This window comes from Thermobia domestica, chromosome 11 (assembly GCF_964235325.1).
Source record: "Thermobia domestica chromosome 11, izTheDome1.hap1.1, whole genome shotgun sequence".
NCBI lineage: Eukaryota > Metazoa > Arthropoda > Insecta > Zygentoma > Lepismatidae > Thermobia > Thermobia domestica.
Window position 1 is genome coordinate 219604127 of NC_137464.1, and position 27711 is coordinate 219631837.

At 36.0% G+C, this 27711-nt stretch overlaps 1 protein-coding gene across 2 annotated transcripts in view; it reads right to left on the reverse strand.

Moving 5' to 3' along the window:
- Positions 1-3954: 3954 nt before the first annotated feature.
- The window catches only part of LOC145664754 (uncharacterized), a 147825-nt gene continuing 124068 nt past the window's right edge, over positions 3955-27711 (reverse strand). The window contains exon 7 of one of the 2 annotated variants that reach the window (XM_081731681.1): positions 3955-4291. In XM_081731681.1, coding sequence (XP_081587807.1) covers positions 4174-4291 — 118 coding nt within the window. In that variant the 3' untranslated portion in view covers positions 3955-4173. Of the gene's footprint in view, positions 4292-17786; positions 18140-27711 lie in introns of those variants that run through there. The other variant, XM_081731683.1, reaches the window with a different exon arrangement.

Genomic DNA, 27711 nt, shown 5'->3' on the forward strand with positions numbered 1-27711 from the left:
AGACCCCCAGGGGTCCGCGGACTCCATTTTGAGATCTACTGAGCTGTTATATGAAAAAGATACCAACGATGGATGACATATAAAAAATACAAATACAATGCACCAGCTGATGGCGTAAAGGATGCTTATCAGTCACCATTTCAATTTTTGGTTATCTTTCTTTAGCAAAATAATTTTGTTTGTGCAAATTTTGTTTAGGCAACTTCAAAAGAGGGAATTGATCCGTGTTCTGCACAACAGGCGATTTTAAACTTTGAAAGAAACATCAATCCTGCAGGCACGTAGCCAGGATTTCGTGAAGAAGGGGGTCCATGATATGAAATACTGTGGTCATCACACCAGCGGCTCGATCATTCTAAACTTTTTAACTGAAACATATATTGATTCGTTTAGCAAGGATTTCGTAACCGGGAAGGGGGGGGGGGGTGACATGAAATTCTGAAGGCCCAGGACCTCTTTCAATCTAAACTACTTTACTATCAACGTATATTGGTTTGTTTGGACAATAAAATGAGGATATGTTGGTAAGTATTTTAATAACAAACAATGAAGAAATCTCGAGTAAAATAATTAAAAAATCGTTTTGAAAAAGATTATAAACTTTTTACGTCCTTCCTCTGTTTATTCAAATATAACAATCTTCCTTTGATTATAACCTCAACTATTATAAAAAGTACATATTCACAATTATAAACAGTACATACTCAATAATGTCTTGTAAAGTATTTTACAATATGTGCGTTCCTTTCTCTGTTGAATCAAATGTTAGCAGAACTTTCTTTCCACATAAATTTTTGTTTTTATTATTCCGTCAACTACTTTCTGTTCCAAATGACAGGTCAAAAGAGCAGTAGAAAATTGTTTTTGAAATAACATGTTTGATACTGCAAGGATGCGATGAAAAATTATGATTTAAAAAATGTCCACGCAGTTACACAACGGCACTATGCTTTCGGAAGCTTGAAATTTCCCTGACTAGTAGCAGAAATTCCGAGAATTCCGTAACTTTTCTAGAAATTGCAAATTCTCTGACTCTTCCAGGATATCTTGCTCACCTCGCCACCAGAAACAAAAGAAGTACGCGATGTCATTAGTTACGAAGATAAAACCCGGTTTAAATTCACAAGACATCTCATTGCAGCAACGTTGCATCAGATATATTTCCAGTTTGTTTTAAAATTTCCTAGATAAACTGAATAAAGTGTGTTCAAGATACAGATTTGTTTATAATACTAATCTCTGCCGCGAACTGTCTTCAGTCTACGCTGCAGAGGAATTTGGATCTCTGTCAGGGACTGTGAGTTTGCTAGAATGAATTGTTCGCAGTAATCTAATATATATAGTGAATCTTCAAAGCTTCTGAAATTAATATTAACTGCACCTATGACGTCAGCAATAGGAGAAAGGCGTTTTTTCCACACAGGGCTTCAAGTTTCGCCTATTCAAGATTCGCCTAATACCTCCTAGCTATGCAAACTTCAATCAAAACGATGACACAGAGCTAATTTTTTTACTAAGCGAAAGTTGAATTTTTCATAAACCTTGGTTTAGCTCGCATATGTTGGTAGTCCTGCGCCTCATTTATAATTTATAGTGTATAAAATACACAAAAATTAACCAATCCTTGACACTGTGCACTACTGGGACATGAACGATACGGTTCGGTTGGATCAGACCCACAGCTGCTTGATGAAAAAGGTCATTGAAACAATCAGTTTTAAGGAGAGCGTTTATGTTTTAATATTTTAGGTTTAATATAATAAACTCTGCTTCTTTCAGAACAGGAAAGGTATCTATTACACTGAAAAACTAAAAAGAATAAGAAAGAACTTCGAAAGATTCATATAAGTTATGTATAATTCGAGGGTAGTTCAACATTAAGATAACGCCAACATGTCACTTTCATCTTGTTATTTGATTCCTAAAATGTGACTTCCCTACAATTAATGCACATGTCTGAGTAAAACAATCTCGAACAAGAACAGTTGAACTAAGGGCATAAGGGTTTTACATTTACAATACACCAGCTTCAGAAAAGAATTTGATACTGGCAATGGCGCCGACCCTGGGGGCCCGGGAACCCCCAAAGCTCATGTGGGCCCCTGTATTTTTATATGTATTTTTTCTTGTTATATGTATTTTTATGAAGCCCCCCCCCAAAGTTACAGAGAAATCGGTGCCCTTGGATACTGGTATGTTCAAACAAGTAATTGGGTAGCATTCTTCATTTTCTCCTCCGATCCTCAATCAATTGCTGGAATATCTTACTCCAGCCGAATTTGCTTCTGATACTACACCTTCAATACGTGTCGTCTGCTCGCACGCTTTTTTGGGCAAAACTGAGGGATGAGTGACTGGTGTGAAATAAGTATTCTGTATGTGAAATACCGGCAGAATGCCAGAGCCTCATTATCATGCGATGCATAAAGGTATAATTGGAAAAATTATCCCACTTTTACGAGTTCTTCAGGATTCATAGTAGATTAATCAATTGACCGAGCGCCATTTTGCGATTTTCGAGATTTTTACATCAGTGAGTAGGAAACAATATAAATAATTTAAAAATGGTTTGAAACCCTAGATATTTGTTTAACTGTTCAGGGAAAGCTTATCGACCAAGCGCCAAGTACTGGATCGTAATGGGAACATGTTTTTACTTCCTTCAATATCTCAGAACCGTGTTTGGGTGCTTGGCCAATTGATACATAACACCGTCCAATGAGCTATCTATCTCTTGAGTAGTTTCTAACATGTTTTCTTCCCTTTCTGGAACGAAGTCGTGCCTCTTCCTAAAAAATTCATGTAAAACAGTATCACATCATCCATATTTCCCCATTTATTTTCATGTATTTAAACATTTTGGCTGGTTGATGAAATTTGCCTTCTTTGTGAATCAGTTTTAAAGCAATCAGAAAAATACACTTGAAAGAAACAAATAACAAGATTAAACGGCACAAGCCTATCATTTGTAATTTTATATCTACCTACCTACAGGGATGACATATATGAAACTAAGGAAATTTTGTTTACAAAATATTTTGTTATAAGCTCGAAGACCGTATAATAATTGAACCTAAGGTAAAAAATCAAGGAAAACATAATTGTTCTATAAACGGCGGCTGCTTAAATATAGGGCTATACAGACTTGTAGATCTTTTGAAACAGGAGCAAACAGAAAATGAAATGACAATGAATCAACTCCAAATGGGATACGTCGCTAAATCAAAGAAAGCAAAGTGGTGACGCCTTTTTCGATGTATTGTGGAATTCAAAAGAAGGGTTGGATCACAAGAAATAGTCATAATACAGCACTTTGATGCTGCAGTGTCTCACTACATTTCATTTACTTAGGTATATGTGACTAGTGATTCTTGGTGCTTTGTTTATAATTTATGCAAACTTTCGTATAATTTCTATCACTTCATTTTATGTTTTGTTTTCTGTAAGACATTTTGTAACTTCGTGTACCATTATCACAGCTCGATGTCAAACATACAATATCAGTCATATACTGTCATAGTCTAGTCTTATACTGTAATTGTGTTTATACTTTTTAGATATGTGCCTTTTGTCATTTCTTGACAGTAGGGCATACTACCAACATAATTTCGCATTAGGCAAATCTTGAATTCGAGATTCGCCTCCACTTTTTCTTGAGTTATAATCTGTAAATTCCATTGCCTGGGGTTATTAGGTGAATCTTGAATAGGCGAAAGTTGAAGTCACGTTTCCACATCGAAAAGAATTAAGACACTTTCAAGGAATTGAATGTCCTAAGAAGCGTTATCAGGCATTAGCTGTGCTTTCCATCGAAAAAGACTTGATAATGGGAAAACCAGAATTCAACCAAGATGTAATTGATATGCTGCAATCAAAGGTAAATAATCGGATAAAATGTTCTGCATTAACTTTTATTTGTTAAAAACAATTTTATTTAATTTCAAGTCACATAGCATCTGCATTTAAAGTTATGTTGATTAGTCAATGAGTCCAGTTTGTATCTTCTGTCTCCGATCGTTCGTACTGCAACACTCGAAACCACAGTCCACCGGCTGCCACTGGACTTACTAATTTTGAGAGAGTATTTTAGAAAAATCTAACACTACGGACCTATCAACGATATAATGGACGGTGTATGGCGAATACACACCTAATATTTTTTATTCATATCATTCAGCATACTTTAATGTAATTCAGGGATGTAATTATGGTATAAGGGTCAGTATGAGCTATATTTCCAGACACAGCTGAGCGTATACCTATCAGAAATTCAGCAACACATAACTGGAACCTATGAAAAAGAGATAATAAATACTATTTTTTAAGTGAAGCACTATACCAATACACAAACACGTTTTCACATTTACTACGTTGAAATGCATTGAGAAAATCATCAAGTACTATGTCCGAACTGAAGTAAGTTACGTCTAAAAAGCAAAACATTGTAAAGTTTTTTTTTTTTTTTTTGAAATGTTACAGCTGAACGTACGTTACTGGAAATACTAAATGTACTCGTCGTTTTCTATTTTTCATTTGCTAAAGAAGAATGTTGAAATAAAAACAGTTACGAAATTTCCTTCAGATTCTCACAATACAGAAAGTTAAATTTTACTATTGTAGTAATGTTACTCAAGAAGTATGATTACATACCTTCTAGCGCTTTTTAAGTTTTTTATATACAAAAAATCATAAGACATTTTGTGAAAATTACTATATCCATTTTTTAGCGGAAAAGCATGAACGATATAGATATTTTGGTACTTGATATCACGATGATCTAAATATAAAATAAATCATTAAAAAGATATTCTAGCGAACTTTTCACTTTTTAAGATTTTCATATACGAAACTACATGATATTTTACGGAAATTACTATGCAAAGTTAACCTAGCATAAAAGCATACATAAGCTTGATTTTTGGTATTCGATATCACGATGACTTAAATATAAAATATTTTGTAAAGAGCTATATGGTTAAATTATTCCACACCCCATCGAATACCGCAGTGGAAAACTAATGTATATAACAAGGGCTATTAAAACATATTTCCTCAGATTGTCCTAGCACAAAACCTATACGAGTCTGATTTTTGTACTCGATATCATGTTGGTCTAAACATAAAGGAACTGAAGCACAATTTCACTTTGAACAATATTATATTTAGCACAATATTTCAACTAACACAACCATCTAATTATCCTAGTGCAAAAGCATTTAGAAAAGGAATAACTAAGTATGTAGTTTATGGTTAAATAGTTCTACAAACTCAATGGGTTTTAACAATTTCATATATTGTGTAAGAATCTTCGTTAAATTAGGTATCTTTTTTTTTTATTTACATCTGCCAAGAATAAGCTGAATAATGGAAGAATGTTTTATATTGCACATACCAGCATTGATAGACACGTACATAAATACAACTGGGCACACAACCAGCCTGCTTGACAGGCCCTTTGCTGGCCCACCGGGATACCGGGACGTGTCCCGGTGCGCCTTCCGAAACATCACAGTATAAATAAAGGTACAAGTTTTTAGTAATAAATTCTTACAGTTTTCTTGCTAAAGAACCCGTGAAAGGTACAGTACGTCCTTTACATAAGGTGCCCTACGAAACATCACATTATAGATAAGTGGTTTTAATTATCCTGTATACCAGCTTTGTATAATAAATTCAAATAGTGACTGTTAATAAAGAATCTGTGAAGGATACAAGGCGCCCTTTACATAAGATGCCCTGCTATTGGCAGAAAACAGGTAAAGAGTATAAATCACTTACAAAAATATTATAAAGTTATGTAGCTATAAAACGAAACAATGTGATACATCAAGAATAGTTCGGATTGTGAAACGTACAATGAATTCACGAAATACTACATTGACACTAGTTTCTAATTTACGATTTTTACGGCATCGAAGCTTTCACAGTCTAATATGCGTCCATATATCCGAGCATATTGATTGTTCCTGTGTGTTTTAAATCAGTGTTCGGATAATCAGTACCTCTTGTATTTCTAAAATATAGCTATATCAATTTCCGTGATATGTAATATTCCTGTCATCACGGCATGGCGCGTCCTCAGGTTGTGGATCGAGAAGAAGCCCTCTAGATATAGAGGTTACTCGTAGCTGCGAATATACTGAATAAGCAGTCGCGGACAGACGACAAGGAGTGATCCTCCAGTTTGGGGATTTGATGTGGGGGCTAACAATCTTACCCTGTTAAAAAAAAAGCTTGTTCGGATATATTCGCAGAATCCTCGGATCAGAAGTGATAACTTGGCACGAACTCAGCAAAGTAAAATCGACATGAGATTTGGAACATGGAATATAAGAAGTCTCTATAGGTCAGGCACGTTAAAATTTGTTACGAATGAGTTTAGAAATAGAGGATGGACCTAGTGGGACATCAGGAAGTTAGATGAGAAGGAAATGGAGGAGTAAGTCGGGAAATTTTACATTCTCTTATGGGGAACGAATTAAAAATTACCAACTAGGAACAGGCCTTTTCGTTCACAAACCAATGATATCAACAATTACATGGGTTGAATTTGTCAATGATAGAATTTCTTTTACTTCCCTTAAGGGTCAGTGGTGTAATATTGTTTTAAATGCACATGCCCCAACAGAAAATAAGGATGACGATAAAAAAGACAGTTTTTTTTTACGAAAGAATAGAACGGGTACTTGATCATCTCCCGGAATGGTATATGAAAATTCTGTTATGCGGTTTCAATGCGAAGGTAGGACCAGAGGGTGATTTTCAAACTGATTATAGGGAATAAATGTTTGCATAAGGAAGGTTGTGACAACGGCGTTATACTCGTGAACTTTGCAACATCCAGAAACCTTATCGTGAAGAGTACAAAATTCCCACATTGCGACTTTCATAAATATACTTGGACTTCATCAGATGGAAAAGCACATAATCAAACTGATCACGTTTTAGTAGACAGGAGAAAAGTCTAGCACAACTGATGTTCGGTCGTTCAGAGGAACTGATTGTGATACTGATTACCACATGGTAGCAGCGATAATAAAAGAGGGACTTCCGTGAATACAGGAATATTCAATATCAGAAAACGGAACGGTTTAATTTAAAAAAAAAACTAGAGAATCCGGATTGAAGGAGCCAGGTGAGAGGGGAACCAGATTGAAGAGTCAATCAGATTCTCGGATTTAGAAAGTGCAGAATGCACTAGTATTTAGGATACTTGGTTGAAATTAGAGATAACATTAAAATTACAGCAAAAGAAATATTGGGGTACGCAAAAATACATAGGAACAAACCATGGTTCAACCAGGAATTCACAAAAGTAGCAGAGAAGAGAAAACAGAAGAAACAGCATTGGTTACAAAATCCGAACGAAATAACTATTTAAAATTTCATTGTCATCTGCCGAAAAACTTCCAAAACTTTTAGAACAAAGAAACGCGATTTTTGAAAGCTAAAATTAATTAACTTGAAGATAATAGTAAAAACAAAAACTTTCCGAATATGTATAAATGCATCAAGGAACTTAAGAAAGGCTATCAACCTCTTGCTTATATATTAAAGAAAGCTAAAGGAATAGTTCTCACTGATCAGGATAGCATCTTAAACAGGTGGAAAGATTTCTTTGACGATTTGCTTAATACATAGCCAAAAACTAATGTTCGTGAAGAAAGTGAAATGCCTACAGCATAACCGTATATTCTAGAATCTAACCAGACAGATATAGAAATCACTATTAAAAAATTAAAGAAACACACATCTCCGGGTGTAGACGAAATTCTGGCTGATTTAGTTTTAGCTGGAAAGGAAAAATCTTAGAGGACGATACACAAACTCATTCTCCTTATCTGGAACAAGGAGGAATTACCACAAGAGTGAAAAAAATCAGTCATTGTTATTGTTCCAGTTCAGAAGAAAAGCAACAAAACTGATTGTAATAATTGTTGAGGCATTTCTCTAGTGCCAACATACAATAAATCCTCTTAAACATTCTATTAGCAAGATTGACTCCATACGCAGATGAAATTATTGGACATTATCAGAGCGGATTTAGTTAAAATCGATCAACTATCGACCAGATACTCACCATTCGACTAATACCTGAAAAGAAATGGGAATACAATATCCTGGCACATCAGTTATTTACTTCAGACTCGGATAGGAGGGAAACATTGTACAAAATGGTTACAGAATTTGGAATACCGAAAAAGGTATATTAATTAAGATATGTTTAAATGAAACCCAAAGTAAGGTTCAAGTAGAGAAATTCTTGTTCACCAGCTTTCACGTTGAGAATGGTCTGAAACAAGGAGATGCGTTGTCGCCATTGTTATTTAACTTTGTTCTAGAGAACACTGAAAGGAAAATCAAAGACAGTAATCAGGTCCTAGAGCTGAATTGTTATGGCGTATGCTCATGATGTAAATTTAATAGGAAATGATAGAATAATTGGAAGGAATGCAGAAATCTTAATTACGCTTCCAGGGATATGGGCTTAAAAGTAAACGCAGAAAAAACTAAATACATGGAAGTTTGTCGGCATCGTAATACTGTATTTTATGGATGTGTTAAATATCAAATATTATTTACTTTCGACAAAGTGGATACTTTCAAATATTCAGGATCATTACTAACAGACCAAAACCATAATCACTAAGAAATTTGATGCAAACTGAAAGCAAGGATTTCGTGTTATTATTCAGTTAAAAATCTTTTGTTGTCGCAAATTCTGTTGAGGAATTTGTAGCTTAAAATATAAAATGATAATCATACCTATTGTGCTGTATAGTTACGAAACATGGTCACTGACTCTGAGGGAAAATCGCAGACTGAAAGTATTTGAAAACAATATTCTTAGACCAATTTTTGGTCTCCAAGAGGAACCGGAATGGAGAATGACGGAAACTTCATAACAAGGAAGTGCATAATTTATAGGTTTACCAAACATTGTTAGGATCATCAAGTCTAGGAGGCTCAAATGGGCAAGTCATGTAGCCAAAATGGAAGGTTAGGAACGCTTTCAAAGTTCTAACTGGAAATCTAAATAGGAAAACGACCATTAGGAATACCGAAGCACAGATGGGAGGACAATATTAAAATGGTTCTCACAGAGATTGGAATATAAAGTAGAATCTGGGTCCAGTTGGCTCAGGACAGAAATCAATGGAGAGCTTTTTTAAACGCGGCACTGAACTTCATATGTCCGTAGGCCATAGAGCTATATTTAAGTTGTTGATATATTTAGCTTCTTTTTATTTGACAGAAATGTTATTACAGGAACCAAAAATTTCTGGCAGTGGCGGATCTAGTCCGGGGCCGGAGGGCATATGCCTCCCAGTTTTCAGGGTGACGAAAATAATTTAAGCTATTATTTATATATTTTTGAAACTTCAGTAAACTCATGATATATTTCTCATAGTCTGGGATCTGGCAGCCCCCAGAGTTTTTACCTTCTAGATCCGCCACTGGATTCTTGGATATATCTCAACCACCGACTATCCTGGTTTTTCCAGTCACAACAGGTGAATATCGGGATCGTATTTTAAATATCCAGAACCTGGCGGCTATTTTGCTCAAGTCTATCACTTGTGGAAACAGTATAGAAAAAATCTCCTTCAAGATACCACTTCTCTAGAAAAAAAAGAAAAAAAGAACCATATGTGTCTCTGACTTTTTCTGTCTGTCTTAACAAGGCGAGTAGAAGACACTTTTTGCATCTGTCCATTGCAACTACCACAGCACGACAAGAATCACGAGGTTTTGTTTCTTCAGATGTACAGCAACCCTGCTCGCATATTTTTCATCCACGGCAAAACGCCGGATAATATGAAAGGGTACACTTCTCATCCGGCAAACTGCCGGAAACGGATCCGGCAAATCGCCGGATAATGTGAAAGAAGCCTAACTTACTTTATAGAAAGTTACTGTCCCATTGTGAGTAACTTGGTTTGAAGAAATAAAGGAGGAAGAGAAAGTAAGGAAATAATGTAGAGGTCTTTTCCATTGCATGTATTCAAAGTTTTAGTATATATGGACTCATCTGAGGTGAAGGATTTTTGCAACTCGCGTTGAAAAGAAAAGGCTGAAGGAAAGAAAAAGGGGGCGTTTCCTTGGCGTGTGTGTTCATAAGCATTATTACTTAGTGACTTTTGGTCCTTGTCTTACACAGCTGTTTATGTATAAGGCAAGATGACTTGATCATTTTTAATAGTATTGAATTGGTTTTATTATTTACTTGTTATACTCTATGCGACTAATAGTCTTTCTAAAGGGAGCAAGTCTCGTAAGGTTTTTGCGATAACTTTTACGCAGACAAAAAAAAAAAAAAAAAAAAAAAAAAAAAAAATCGGACCCTATTCCGAACGGTTTGCGTGAACGTAATTAAAATCCGCACTTTGGTTTGTGATAATAGTCATAGTAGCTACAATTAATTTGTGTTCCTTTTGTGGTACGTTACGCTTCGCTATTTTTACGAAGTCAAATACAGAATGATGATCTTGAAACTGTAAGTACACGTTGAAAAATCTATTGCTTCCTCAGCACAAAATTGAATTAAATTGTATTGGATTTTCGGTTTAGCACCCCTTACGGAATATAAAGCAAGTTGAGTGGATCATTTTCAATAGCATTGTATTTGTTTTGTTGTGTACTAGTTACTGATTAAAATTAGCCAATCAGAAGAATTCCTACCTCCTCGTTATGCAGAACCACTCTATCTACTCACTCGTTTACCACCTTTAACTTAAACTATGTCTTCTACAGCTATAAAAGCTGCTCCTGCAGAACACGAAAATGTAAATCCAAGCAAAAACTCAGATACGATTCACAGGAGGAGATCATGTGGTTTGGATGCCACGTTAAGCTGTCTGCTATAGTTTTGCTACTGAAATTGACACTTGACTCTAATCTAATCAAAAAAAAAAAAAAAACTGTAACTAACAAATTTAAAACATATAATTACATAAATGGAATATAACATCAGTGTATGTTATACAAGACACTCAAATAGGTAAGATTCATTAACAAAAGAGCATCTTGTTGGTCTTTAAATTACATGAAATTTCCGGCTTTAAGTTCGACGGTTATGCCTGTATATTAAAGGAGATGAACGATTCATAAAAGTGAATGATTATGAAATAATTGATGGCATGAGGATATATGGAGCGAAAAATTCCAAGAAAACAAACGGACATATTGCCCTTCAGAAACTCACATAGCCTCGGATCTAACCAGAAGTTAGGGCACACCTGAGCCATAGTGCCTCCATCTTATTCAGGAGTAAAAGTGAACCTGAAAAGGTAGGGAGAAGGTCGGTAGCGGCATGACATCACGCCGTTCCCCTGCCTATCTTTGTCCATTGTATTTTTAGGAACTGCGGAGACGCCGTAATATTTTTTGGAGGTGAGGAAATGGCGACCACTCGCGTCGCCCTCAGTTTTACCCCTGATCTTATTACTTTTGTTTAAACATATAGGGCCTTATGCAGAGTCATTCTCACGCGTGATTAGTGCCATACTAAAGAGTTCGACTAACATAAGTTTCCTGGAATAGTCAGACCTATAGTATGATGCTAATTATACGTCAAAACGACTCTGCATAAGGCCTATAGGCCTTTATGTGGTCATTCTAACGCGTGATTATTTGCGTTTAATAACGCGTGATTAGACGCAAATAATCACCGCACACTCATGCTTGAACTAGTTTCATAAAGTATATTACGTTGTTTAATATTGTGTGAGATTACCCTGTGTGTTAATGATTGCCTCTAGTCTTTGTGGCATTGATTTCATCAAGTGTTCTGTAGTTTCGGAACTGATTAAGTCCCATTCTTCTTCACTCGCTTTTTTCACGCCTTCTTTAGTAGAGAAGCTGTCTTCTGATTTTTGTCTCCAGAACAGACCATAGATGTTCTCTGGGGTTAATGTCGGGGATTGAGGAAGTGTGCGAAACTCTTTTGGGGTATTGTAGAGGAGCCTCAATCGAGTATTTTCCGCTGTATGTTTGGGGTTGTTGTCTTGTACTCATACAATCCCAGACGAGCACAGATCCTCCTCCGTGTTTTACTGTAGGAACGAGGTTTAGAGGACTCATCTCTGTATTCACCTTACGCCATACCATACGCCTTCTATACGCCATACGCCATACCATACGCATCTACTCTACACACTTTCTACGGAGTTTATTTACTTTCTGAACATGACACTTGTCTTTGAGTGTGTGTTATTACACTTCTTAAATTTTCTGTTTCTTTTCTACAGGCATGCTCGTTTCAATAACATAGGTGTACGAACACTTTTTGCACTCACTATATATATATATATATATATATATATATATATATATATATATATATATATATATATATACATACATACAGGGTGTTTCAGATAAAACGTCCAGTGCTTATAAATCCAAAACGGCTGAGAATAAAAATATGAAACAAAAACTGAGATAGGAAAATGTCATAGGGCGCATCACATGGTGTTGTTAGGGAGACCCCCAGGGCCCTCCTTCAAGGGGGCCCAGGGGCCAACTTCAAATTTTCAAATGTGAACACGTATTGAATCATACTTCATTCAATAGTACTTGAAAAACGAAACAACTTTTGTAGGAAACCATTTTCGATTTGGGCCACCGTTTTCAAAATGGCCGCAAAAAGTGGGTTCTGTATCAGATAAAACGTCCAGTGCTTATAGACCTAAATCAGAAACGGCTGATAATAGAGAGATGAAACAAAATCTGAGATAGAAAAGATGATAAAGCATATCAAGTGGTGTTGTTGTGGTGACCCTCAGGAAACTCAGTGAAGGGGGGCCTAGGTGCCAACTTCAAACTGATACAGGACTTTTTGCGGCCATTTTGAAAACGGTGGCCCAAATCGAAAATTGTTTCCTACAAAAGTTGTTTCGTATTTCAAGGACTATTGAATGAGGTATGATTCAATACATGTTCCCATTAGAAAATTTGAAGTTGGCCCCTGGGCTCCCTTGGAGGGCCCTGTGGGTCACCACGACAACACCATGTCGTGCGCCCTATGACATTTTGCTATCTCAGTTTTTGTTTTATCTTTTTATTCTCAGCCATTTCGGATTTATAAGCACTGGACGTTTTATCTGATATAGGACCCACTTTTTGCGGCCATTTAAAAACGGTGGCCTAAATCGAAAATTGTTTCCTACAAAAGTTGTTTCGTTTTTCAAGTGCTATTAAATGAGGTATGAATCAATACATGTTCCTATTTGAAAATTTGAATTTGGCCCCTGGGCCCCCTTGAAGGAGGGCCCTGGGGGTTACCACAACACCATGTGATGCGCCTTATGACATTTTCCTATCTCAGTTTTTGTTTCATCTTTTTATTCTCAGCCGTTTCGGATTTATAAGCACTGGACGTTTTATCTGAAACACCCTGTATATATATATAGACTGCCCGGGAGAAAGAGTATGTCAAAAAACACAGTTTTTCAGGAGGCGATTTTTTTTATTTTACCTAAATACGTTACAATTTTGCCGAACACTGTCGTAACAAAACTTTATTGGTAGCAAGTAGAATGTTAACAAAGGAGGAATCATTCACTAACATCAAATGGTCTTTGAAATATTTGACTTATACTATTTTAACCAGCGTTTTGATGTGGACTTATTCTATTATGCACTATTTTACATTACGTGATACTCATGTAATATTCGTCATATAAACGAAATTCAACTTTTATTCTTCGTCAAAATGTACTTTTAGAAAGGTTCCTGGTTGTGCAAATATTAATAATAAATATTGAAATATACGTTTAGAATAATGATGTTTCCTTTTAATGGCTAGGAGTATTCTATTCCAAAAGAAAGTTATTTTCCTTGAGAGTAGAATATTTCTTGCCACTAAACAGAAACACCATTACTCTACATGTATTATTTCAATTCATTTTATAAAATTGCTTACACTTAGATTTCTCAAATGTTTACAATAACTGTATTTCACGAATATTAAATGAAGATGCATAATAAACATACTATGTTTATATTAAGCAGTTCTTTGTAAATGAACATCAATAACTGAACTTCATGTTCATTCATTGTTCTCAAAATAAAATTCGTACACGTGACACTGCAATCTTTTTTCACTCATTTTCTTCATGCTCTTCTATGTCTGGATATACTTCTGGGATATCTGATGTTTTCAGTCCTTGGTAGAAGGCATGGAATGTTTGAGGTATCAGTGGAAGAAGAGCCGAAAGGTTCTTCTCCTTTTCCCTTGTGATAGGTAATGTGATAGTGTAGCATTTTGGAGGTATCAAAGCAGCTTGGGAACATCCTCTCCGGCAGAAATTGATGGTCCTAAAAGATTCGTTTTCACCTAGTGTGTTTTTATAGTACAGTTTTCCAAGTTAATTGTCATATCGGAACCATTTTGCACTATGCCAACTAAATTGAGCCCCGTCTTCATCTTTTTTGCGAAGAACAAACACAGTTTTGTAGAGATTACCGAAGTCGGTGAAATCACTGTATTTGAGTTCTGTAACATTGAATTTGGTCTTTTTGCCTACCGAACGCACCAATGGATACCGAGGGTGGGAAATTGGTAAGCTTAGTCTCTTCTTCTGTTTCTCTATCAATCCATGGTCGACATCGCATTCTATGTGGCTGTGACCACTAACCAAAAATTTAGGTCAATGCATTCAAGGTGTTCGTTATCTTGCATAACAACAAAAAACATAGCAGCTACATGCGAGTTTTTGTTTTGGCCGGCGCAAGTATCTGAATATAACATAACATGTTGCACATCCTGAGGAAGATACGTCAGTTCTTTGTATATGCATGTGGCGCTCTCAGTTTCGTTCCACATGTAACAGTTCACTCTTCCAGTACTCGTTTCGTGCACTGTTAAATTAAACGTCCAAAATTGACGTTTGTAAAATGCCACGAACGTATTCAGATAAGTGGTTGGTAAACATTGTTGAAGGTCGAAAGTGTAGCATCTCATTGACGAAGTCTGTTTTGCTATTTGTTTGTCCTTGTCCTTTGCACGGTATACAAGTTCAGCTTCTAAATGATGTTGATTCAATTCTTCCTGAGCAATGTTCACTTCTTCGTCCACAGCGATAAAATTTCGCAAATGTAAAACATCACACTTGTGGCAGATATCAACTTTAGGCTGCTTAAATTTTAGATTCATCTTATGAAATTCTCTTTCGTATATGTTATGAGATACCGGATTCAAATGTTGCTCGGTGTAAAGCTTGTACATAATCTGTAAATTCAAATGTGGTGGCAAAAACAAACGACTGCTTCTACGTCTTGTAATGCGATTCATATGCTGGGAATGAAGAGATATGGCTAGGGATGCGCACCAGACGAGTCGAGACAGGATTTTCCTGACAAAATTCGAGTCGAGACACAGCTCTTCCAATAGAAAAATATGCATTTTTCGAGTCGAGACGTCACATTTTCAGCACATTTTCGAGACGAGACAGCCACAAATCTTGTCTCGTGCGCATCCCTAGATATGGCGCTTTACTTCTTCAAGTTTTTCGTCGGAGTGTTTGTTTCCCGGGGCACTGCGGCTTCTTTTATCGTCTGATGTGGCTCCAGAAACAATAAGTGGTTCCATTGGCAATAGCCCGTGTAACAAACATTTGAGTTTCATCCAATGTTAACATAAAACATCTTCTACACACACGTTTGCCGTCAATTTTGAAATGGAAAGTGTTTGTTTTTGTTCTATTTTTCGATTTCTCAGAATCATTTGTTCTTTTTCTGCGAACGGCAGGTTCTTTGGATTCAACGAGGGACACAACGTACGCAATCCTTTTATTTTTGTCTCAGAACGACCAGTATTCTTCAAACAGCTTTCCATTATACACCATCCATCACTATCAATTTTCTCTAGAAGATCTTTACACTTCACGCGGCAAATTTTTAATGGTTTTGAACATCTGGACTTGACGACTTTTCCGTGCGAGTTGATGTATTGTTTTCCGGTGTTTCTTTTCACTTTCCTCTCCTGTCTGTTCTTTCTTGAATTTATGGAATATCCTTGAATTTGTCTGGATTCGTGGGACGTTTATCAGTAATACTCGACTGGAATATTACAATATTACTATCACTTTCACTATCGTTATCAGGTACATATGGTTTGTCCTCGATTGAATCATAGCTGCTAAGGTCAGAAGATTCACTTTCACTGTAGCATACAAGCTTTGCTTTCTTCGGCACTTGCCTATTATTATACCACATTGACTTGATCCCTAGTCTTCCGTTGCAAGCGCTGCTATCGTCTGAAAGAATTCCACTCACTTTCTCTCGATTAGCAACAGCTGAACCCTTATTGGCTCAACGCGAGGGTGTGAGCTTTAGTTCGCATTTTTGCCACGGCTCAAGACATTTTGGCAGCACAATAGTAGTAGCAATATTAACATTTTCTAAAACATTTTTAGAGGAGCCACTCGAACTTTGTTCTCTATTTAAACTTTCAGTAGGATTTTTTTTTCCGTGTGACCATGCCGTGATCAGCGTTGAGATCTGCAGATGGAGACAAGCTTCTGTTCTTATCATCGACTTGTTTACTGCTTTCATGGATGCACTCTGCACATACTTCATCGTTTTGAAGTGAGTCAACTTCCTGATCGAATCCTGAAAAAATACAAAAGGAATAGACATATTCATATGTATGTGTTGACAACACAATATCTATACCTGAGAAGGTATAACGTCGTTCGTTTCCCGCCTCTTGTTTGCGGTGACCTTTGAGCTGTGTTACCACACGACTGTTTCTTATTAGTTTCACATAAAAAAAACAAGTTTAAACTTTTATGAAGCACAGTTACAAACGATTGCATTGCTTCATTGTGAGGCTGCACAACTTGTCTATAGTTTTTGGAGGTTAAGTTCAAGTAAGTTAGGCAACTGTCAACAGTAGTGAATGGCTACCCAACAGCACACTCCGTACGTGACAGCAGACACAAAGTCGGGAATCCGACGACTTTTTGCCTTCTATTAAGTACAAAGGTTCTTCGAACAATCGACCTCGCAAAACACCTAAGTTTCATTTTTAGAGAACACCCTTTATATTTTTCTGGCTACACCCTTATCTGATCCCCTTTCTCCAACCATGGTTCGGAATTCCTCAAGTATGATGGTACATTAAAATTTTGGCGGGAGGGGAGAAGGCGGGAAGTATCGCGCACTGCTTGTCGATTGTTGAACACTGTTGCAATACCTTCACCAATGTGAAGAAAAAAATGCGATTAGAAAAAAACTGAATAGGCTTCAAAACGCATATTATTGATTCGATTAAGCAGCTGTGGTTTAAGATTTAAGTAGCATTATTTAACATGTGAGATTAGAATCTATTATCTGATAATAAACAAAATTAAAATATGATTTATACTCTTTCAACACTCATAGCTTCTTTGGCTTTATAGTATATGTTGACTATTAAGTCACAAGTTTATATGTTGGTCCAAACAATATAAGTAAACATATACTCTTCTTCCCTACCAGGCGTAAGTATGAATGACTTATACTAACAGTCCCAAGACGCGATTATTCAGCTCACGTTTAGAATTGACGTATACCGTGTGAACAGCAACTGGAGCATGACTCATAGATCTCAAATTTTGACTTAACTCATTTTGGCCAATTTGTGACTTATACTCTTTCTTCCGGGCAGTCTATATATATATATATATATATATATATATATATATATATATATATATATATACCACTCAAATTTTCAGAGAGAAATTTATATCAATATATATTAAAATTGATTTACTGTTCAAACCACTATTACTTGTTAAATTTTATTTTTTCACTTGTATCAAAAGTTCAGAAGAAATATTTTTTACATTTTTTCTTCATATTATATCCATACATTAAGAATTATTCGAACATTGTTCAAACCATAAATTACAGCAAAATGTACCAGTGATGCTGTACACTACATGCAAACAATTTTTTCATTTAGGTTGAAGTTTTTAAGTACTTACTATTCAAAATGTTCATTATTAACCAACAGAAATAACTCTTAAGCCTCCAAAAATAATGATTTGTTTTCCTTATACTAAAGTTACCTTGAAACATTTCTTCAACTTGGAGGTAGCCGCACCACATTGGCCGAGAATGATGTCCACCTCAAGCTATAGGCTGGCTCCATTGGGAAGTATGGAAGGAAGAACTTACTGTAGTTGACAATAATCTCACAATTTCTACAAAATATATAATAAAACATGTATCTTTTTTCTCTTTCAAGATTGGATGAATTCACCCTCATGCCCCTAACTTACTCCAACCCAAAACAATGTGATCAGTTAAATCTATTGATGGCCAGTGGGAATATTCCCGGTGGGAAGGAATTTTAAAAATGGGAATATTCCCGGTGGGAAAGAATTTTAAAAATGGGAATATTCCCGGGTGTTTTTTCCCTGGCATATAAATTCCCGGGAAGGAATTTATTTCCATTTCTTTATTTTTCAAATTATAAGAACGACATGACCAATTACTTTATTTTCATTTATTACCCTTTACTTTTACGTTTTAAATACCTTGGAGGTTTAAAAAATGAAATTAGTTGACTACCTTATATAACTAATATGTTTTTTTTTTTTAATTTTCATTTCCATTAGCACTAGAAAGTAGCAAAATAGTAATTTATAATTGAAGCGGAACCAGTTAGTAAAACAATCTAGAAATTCTGTAGAGATAGTGGTGAAGTACTATCAATACACTCCGAACCACCGTTAGTAGTAGACATTGTCTGTCTGTACTCTCTGACTTGCAGTTTTTGAATAGGTATTCAGGCTTCTCTTACATGTGAATTAACGCACGAAATTCCGAGAAATGGGTAGGAAGGAAGGTCGTGTGTGGCAATGATACGTGCAAAATTCTAAAGATAAGTCAGTATCTTGCAAATATTGTGGACATAAATATGTATGCGCAAATGCTGATAAAATGGTGAGACATGTTTCAAAATGTTTAAAATGCCCATCGAAAATGAGGAAAGCTATTTCGTGTGGAGATTCTGGAAAAATAACTACTGGAATTATTAAAGGAGCAGGAACGAGTAGCACTTGGCTGAGTACGAAAATTATAGGAATACAGGAAAGTGATATTTTCCCTGAAAGTCCTGTAACAGAGGAACGTCATTCACTTTCCATTAGACCTTCATCTTCCTTATCATTGCCAGTAGAGAAGAGAGAAAAGGCTTCCAAAATACGTTCTCTAGAATCCTTTATCGACGCTATGGATTGAAACGAAAACGCAAGGATGTTATAAAATAGAGGATCTGCCCATACAACAAAATCGTGAAGCCGTACGTCACAGCTTCGCCACACCTACTCTGCCCACTGCGCGCCACTAAGATCGCAATGTCTCGAGCCAAGAATCATGGCGGAAGCGAGAGTAGGCAATCAGACGTGCTGGTTCCGACGATGCTCGGTTGTTTTTTTGCTTCACTGAGTTCATAGGATGAAGATACGTATGGGCAGACCCTCTATTTTATAACATCCTTGCGAAAACGTAAGTATCTTCTCTCAGGCAACGTTATCTTCTGTAGGCGATAGGCCTATATGATATCCTCACTCGGTTAGGATTCCTGAGTTCTGACATGATTGTGTGTTATGAGTTGAAAATATTCAAGACAGGGGAATAGATAAATTATCCATGCAATGATTTAGATAACGGGTTAAGTTCAGAGTCGCCCCTCCAGCTACGACATAATTCACTTATCTTGTAGATGAGTTTCCATAGCAGTGAAGCTAATTCTTAAGGCTGTATCTATGTTCACAAATGACTCTGCCTCTATAAATAAGTTTTGCTAAACATTATTCGTTCTATCTGAATTAACGCTTGTACCTGTAAATATAAAGTGACCCCGTATTCCTAATGTGCACGAATTTCTGGTTTTAGCTGTGATCGCCATACAGCAGGAAGTGAGAATCAGTTTTCTACAATCGATTAAGCATCCGAACAACATATTTCATTCATATCCTCAACTTTCTAATGAAACCCAAAATGGTAGAAATTTTAATTTTCCTGGCTCAACATTCGTGTACATAGAAAGAAAAGGAAAAATATAAAATGAAACTATTTTCTGCAATCAATTAACCGTTTCATGAATAGTCGAATCAATAAAATGTGAATTAATTATCTCAGTGTTCGGGATTTCATAAATAAATCATATTCCATCGTAGTTTGTAGTAAACAGTTTCCCAGAAGTATTTTGACAAGGAATACTTCATAAATTATTTGCCATAATTTTTTTCAGGTTAAATTTAGCTGCTTTGTTGATTCGTGGTACGAAAAACGTTATTGTAAAAAAAAAAAAAAAAAAAAAAGTAACATGAAAAGTATATTCACGATATATTCCGCTCGTTCTCTTACAAAATGACAACCGCATTTCTTCCTTTGTAGGAAAATCTGAACAAGATGCTGGCTAAAGCGATATATATTAGTAGAGCACCGCTCTCCATAGTTGAACATCCATTATGGATCGATTTCTTCAAGAAAATGAGACCATCGTATAAACTACCAACAAGAAGAGCATTGGCTAACACTTATCTTGATGGTGAATATGAAGACATGCAGTCACAATTATATCTGCAACTTCAAGAAGCAAGAAACTGAAATCTGCAGTTGGATGGATGGAGCAATGTGCGAAACGAAGGTATTGTTAATTTTATTGTCATGAAACCCGAACTTGTTTTTGTGGACTTTGTGAACACAGAAGACCATACGCAGACATCTGAGTTCTTAAAAGATAAAATAATATCGGTTCTTCAAAAGTATGAACCCTCAAAAATTTTTGTAATAATTGCTGATAATGCTTCAAATATGCAGAAAGCACTGAAATTGGTACAAACAAGTTACCCACATATTGTTCCGCTAGGGTGCTTTGCATTTACTCTGTCGTGATGTTCTGAAATCTCATACGGCAGCGCAACTAATGGAAAATGTAACAAAAATTGTAGAGAATACGTTCTGTGCATCTTGTTAACGCAACATTAGTTAAGATAAACAAAGACAAAGAGTGTAATGTTTCTCTGAAACTACCAAATAAAAGTCGTTGGGGCAGTTGTCTTTCATGTCTTGAAAGCATGATTACTTGTAAATGCAACCTACAAACGTTGGCTGTTGAAGAACAAGCAACCAAACTCTTACATAAGGAAATGAGAGCAATGTTACTCGATGATACATCATTTTGGAGTAAGATCGAAAGTCAATTTTCGACAATTTTGAAATCTATTGTGACCTGGATCTTTAAATCAGAATCGAATGATTCATGTTTACATTCTGTCTGCACTGGATTCTACGAAATTGAAAGCAAGATCTCCGAGGCACTTTAGTCACCGTTGTCGACCAGTGAGCAGTCTGAAGTACTTAACAAAACAAAACTCAGAAAGAAACATGCTTTGAAGCCAATACATCTCGCAGCTTCACTCCTGGATCCGTCATCAAAAGGACAAAATTTATCTCCAGGAGAAACGATCGATGGCATGGAATTTATCCATCATGTTACTTCAAACATGCAAATAGATACAATTTCAGTCATGGAGGATGTAGCACGTTTCAGATCAAAACAAGGATTGTTTAATAAATTTTTTTTTTTTTTTTTTTTGGACAACAGCTGAAACAATAAGTCCGCTGTTATCGTGGGAAGGGTTATACGGTACTTCAGAATTATGAAAAGTTGCTGTGCGCATTTTTCCGCTCCTTGCACGTCTGCAGCAACAGAAAGAACTTTAAGCACGTTTGCCTGGATCGACTCTAAGAAAAGAAACCGTTTAACCACTGACCAAGAGGCAAAATTATTTACTTGGCATATAACTGGAAACTGCTTAATAAATCAGACACGTCCAAAAAGGAACATGTAGAGAAATCACGTGAAGAGGTGAAAATGATTCAAAGTACATCTACGAAAAATAATGAAGAATCTATCGAATTGGGCACCAGTGAAAGTGATCTAGACTCAGATATCCCATACGAAGAATCCGATTTTGACCTGCATTTATCGCTCTTTGAGGAAGAATCAGATATTGAATAAAGAAGTCTATGTAGTTGCAAATATTTATACTTTTAAACTGTAATGTTTACATATCAAAATAATGATTCCTTCTCAAGATCTTTCATTAGTACCGATGTTTCCGGACCTGTGTTAATTAGAATTCGTGTGCTTCTTTTTACGTGTATATTCATGTACCAAGCGTTGTTAGCGAATATTTGTAACAGCGAGTATATTGTTCGAAATGGCTCATCTTCTTAAATTAGAAATTTAATAACACAGTAAGAACACACTAAGAAAGTACAATGTACCTCAATTCAACATTTTGTATGTATGTCATCCATGCACTGGCAACCTTACGAATTTTTCGACAGACTACGTATGCATTCTGGCAGTTACCCAGCTAATTTGTTTATAACATTTAAAAATTTAATACCTTTATAATATTAGTAGCAGAGTCAAGTTTTTACAGAATCAACTTATAAATAAATTTAAACTGTTTAGCGGTGTAAAAGTATGTTTTTATATCAAATGTTGTCCGTACCAAATATTTTTCCAACGTATTTAGTTGCATAAAGAATATTGTAAATATATTTACATTTATGCGTACTCTCTAAATATAATCAAATAACAAATTCAGTTCAAAATATACATTTTAGAGAACCCTCTGGAGACAACAGTAATAAATATACTGTGATTATACAACTAATTACCTTTGAAATCATAATATAGTAATAGAATGCAATTTTCTTTGTGATTGTACATAAATTCCAGGAAAAATTCCCATTTTGGAAATCTTCCCGAAAACTATCTTCCCGGGAATTTACCCATCACAATCAAATCCCAGAAGAATTATATATATATATATATATATATATATATATATATATATATATATATATATATATATATATATATATATATATATATACCGGGTGATTCAATAAGAACGTACCAGGCCTATATCGCAGCTAATACTGCCCGTAGAGTCTTCAAACAAAAAAAAATACATGACCAAATCGTATAATCGTATGTGTAGAATGCAATAAAAATAATAGCGAGACCAGTGGCGTCTTGTGAATACCTCCAGCGGGGGGTCATCTGCAAAATTTGACATTGAAACAGGGGTTGGTTGTGCCTCCATTGAAATAAGCGCACATTACGAGAAACATCGAGAGGAAACACCCTCGCACCATCTGACTTTCACCTAGTAATGCGACCATGTTGCTGCCAGCGAGGAAGAAGTATGCCAAGGTGTTTCCTCTTGGCGTTTCTCCCATTGTGCGCTTGTTCCAATGGAGGCACAACCAACTCCTGTTTCCATGTCAAATTTTTCAGATGACCAACGTTGGAGATATTCACGATACGCCACTGGTGTCGCTACTATTTTTAATACATTCTACACATACGATTTGGTAGTTCAATTGTTTGTTTGAGGGCTCTATGTGAATTATTAGCTGAGATAAAGGCCTGCTACGGGTAGTCAGATACAAGTCTGCAACAACGTCTCTAGCGGCTAAATGGGAAAGGATATGTCAAAGTTTGTTTTCTAACCGCCCTTTCACATTATCCGGCGATTTGCCGGATCCGTTTCCGGCAAATTGCCGGACAAGATAGAACGACATTGCAAGCAATGGAGCTTTTCACATACGTGCGGCGGTCGCCGGACATTTATACAGCGAGCAAAAACAGCCGGATCTCCCTCCTAGAATCCGGCGCGGCAGATCGCCGTGTATAGCCAAGCGGGACATTACAAGTAATGAAGCTCTTCACATATACGCGATAAACTGCCGGATGGGTGTTGGGGGATGAAGCAAGTGATGCCAGGAAAGAGTAGAGAGCGGCTGCGGTAATATGGGTGCATGTGTTTTACGTATATATATATATATAGTAGATACATATTAAAGGATTATAGGATTTCAGTAGATGATTGGAATAATTATAATTTAAAGTCAAGTATAAATTGAGAAATTACAAAGATGTGAAATTGTGATATGTATGGCACGTGTTATTGTTTGTTATTGTCTGTCTGTTTATGTAATCAGTTACACATGGTTGTGTTTTGATATTCATGAAATCCTATCGAGACGCTAACTCGCAGGATGATGTAAACGATAAATTAAGAAAATGAATGTAAGCCTGAAAGATGTAACGAAACCATTTGTTAACACAGACACAATTCGGATATGGCATAATATTCAGATTCGCGGAGATTGATAGTCTGGGAATTCAGTCACAATGTAATGCGGTCTGCCACGAAAGTTTGACCAATACCTGAGGTAATCAACGTCGAGTCATGAAATGACGAATTCCATCGTCTGGAGAAGAGAATAAAAACCCAGATCTAGATTGGATCAGGATCAGAAGTTAAGCTCAGAAGTTGGAGTTTGATACGAGAACTCTCAGTTTTAAGTTACGAGCGACCAACTATTGATGGTTGGCTCTTAGTCGGCTAGCTGTGATAAAGCCGAGTTGCCGATACCAACGTCGTCCAGAGAGAAGCCCAGGAGTGGACATTCGTCATCCCAAAAAAGCCTGAACATCTAAAGGTATGTGTACCTCAGTTATAAGCGTTACTTGTGATCGAAGCTCCAAACGTCCGAGTACTGTGATCTGAATGCATAAAGTCATATCCGCTCGTACAAACACAATTACACTATTACACCTTTCATTGTTTTAAATACATGAAATTATAAATGAAGTGTTTCTGTAATATGCTAAATAATTCTCTCGCTAATTACTAGATTTACTCAGACCTACTCATTTCGGACAATGGGTAGAAGCAACTTCTTTGCGTCACAACGCAGACATCCCCTGATTCTATAGGCACGACGTGAGGAGGTTGTTAGGATATATATATATATATATATATATATATATATATATATATATATATATATATATATATGTGTGTGTGTGTGTGTGTGTGTGTGTATGCGGTTATGTTCTAGACCAGTACACCTGGAGTAATTTTAACCAAACTTGTTACATACAATATATGGGAAAAGATCACATGTGAAAATAATCGAAAACGACCAATACTACCCAAGTGTCGAATTCATAGGTCGTTGATTAAAGAGTCCAAATCAATATAAATTATTTTTTTCTATGTAATAGAAGATTGGGAGAAATAAATGTCCGGGTAGCACTGGGCAAATGAGCTTGCAATTCTATAAATTTGTGGTGCCAAAAAGTGAAATATACACTATCAAATATTTCAGCAATATTATATATTTAGTAATAATACCTTTATGTACTTTCGCAAACCAAGAAAGAATTCATAATGTGATATTTGATAAATATACTGTACTTTATATATTTTATAATTATCTTTAACACTTCTATGGTTGTAATTTCTTGAATAGTCCTTTGAATACAGGGAGCAGAGCAGCGCTTTAAAGAGACTTGAGTCAATAGTCGGAACGCTTAAAACAAAAGAATAAACCTGAAATACTATGATAATAATAATAATAATAATAATAATAATAATAATAAATAATGCCTACAGATCAGTCTTGGGCTCAGTGGTTGTGTTGACACGGGATTCTGGCAGTGGCGGATCTAGGCTGGGGCCGGGGGACCTATGCCCCCCTTCAGTTTTCAAGGTGACGAAAATAATTTAAGCTATTATTTATATATTTTTGAACCTTTATTATATATTTCTCATAGTCTGGGGTCTAGCAGTTCCCCTCCAGTTTTTACCTTCTAGATCCGCCGCTGAATTCTTGGATAGATCTCAACCACCAACTATCCTGAAAGGACTTTATTCTGGTTTTCCCAGTCATATCAGGTGAATACCGGGATCATATTTTAAATATCCAGAACCTGGCCGCTTATTTGCTCAAGTCTACCAATTGTGGAAACTGTATAGAAAAATCTTCAAGATACCACTTCTCTCTTAAAAAAAAAAAAAAAAAAAAAAAACTTTATGTGTCTCTGACTTTTTTTCTGTCTGTCTTAACAAGGCGAATAGAAGACTCTTTTTTTTACATATGTCCATTCCAACTACCACAACACGACAAGTGTCGCAAGGTTTTGTTTCTTCAGTTGCACAGTCAACCCTGCTCGCATACTTTTCATACACGGCAAAGCGCCGGATATGAAAGGATACTCTTCTCATCCGGCAAATCGCCGGATAATGTGAAAGCGTAAAAGTCGCATAACATTTAATGTCCTTTCGAACGATTCCAACAGTTATACCACTTTCCATTGCAAATTTTGCAATGACCCCCGTTGGAGATATTCAGGATATACCACTGGTCTCGCTACTATTTTTATTGCATTCTACACATACACATATATTAGCTGCGATGTAGGCCTGAAACGTTCTTATTGAATCGCCCGATAAAATAGGTAAACTCATTCCTTATTCTTGACTGATTCTAACTCGAAACCGTGGGAGTGATTAACAAGCAAAAAGTACCTAAAAAAGCTTCATACTGCACCAAAATCGAATAAATTTAACGAAAGTCATTCTGAAAAATTATTTTACCATATTTATAGAATGAGCTTTTCCAAATTCAGTGTGTAATTTTGCTCTCTGTACTACATTTACACTTTAGGCGCTCTATACACTATAGGATAGATCCTAGGAAATCTCTTACGATTTGTTCTAGAGTCAAAATCTCAACGTGTATGGCATCAGATCTCATGTCATTCCCTGTGTTCTGAACGATCCTATGAGATTTCTCTTGTTTAGAGCACGCTCTATTTCGGAAATTAAGCGACATCAGGTGAGAGAAAGTGAAAACACAACTAATGAGGTATCATCTGATCGTACAGGTTAACTTTAGGTGTACCACTCGAAATAATTGTTGAAAAATTATAATTTATCACTGTTTCCTAAATGATTTACGTTAACCGACATGAAAATTATTCACATAGCATAAATAAAATCCCTCAAGAGAACCATCACAAGCAATTGATGATAAACTACAATTCTTTTACGATTTGTGTACAAATACGGGGTCCGGATATATAGCATAAAAACTATAGTGCAAAAAATGCAAACCAAGTTGTGCTAGGTGGCCTCTGGAAACTACGAATGCTATCTAACAATCAGGGCAGGGCGAAGCCGGGGCCCGAGCGTCAGTCAGGGGGTGCGAGCGAAGGAGGCAGGCGCGTCAGTTAATGTAGTGAAAACGAGTGGGTTTCGGCAATGATACGAGTTTGAATAGCAATTGTCATGGTATCGTGGTGGTAGCGCTCCATTTGTAAACATAAACTATAGCTTCTGTAAACTATATAGAAATAAACCGGCGATGGAAAATAGTATCACCGGTCATCTTTCATATGCATTAACTTAGGTAACTGTTTTGCAGAAGGGGTCCAAAACTAGGCAAAACATACAAAATTTACAGGAGAAATGGAAGATACAAGTACTTAGACCTAACCAAATCTAACCTAATGAAATTAACTAACTTAAACTAACCTAATATTAATAGAAGTATGCGAAATTCTGTCACTTTTTGAAAATTAGCTGGAACCATATACTAATATAATCTAACGCAACATAACCGTAACTAACCTGAACCAGCCTAAACTAAACTAATGTAAATAGAAACTACCGAATTTGCAACATTTCTTAGAAAAAATAGCTGGACCCTTTCTGCTAAACATTGTCTCTCAACTATTTTATCCGTCGTTAAAACATTTAAAATAATTTTACACTAATAACCCTACAATTGTAAACATAAAATACAGCTGTATTACTTTGTATTTAA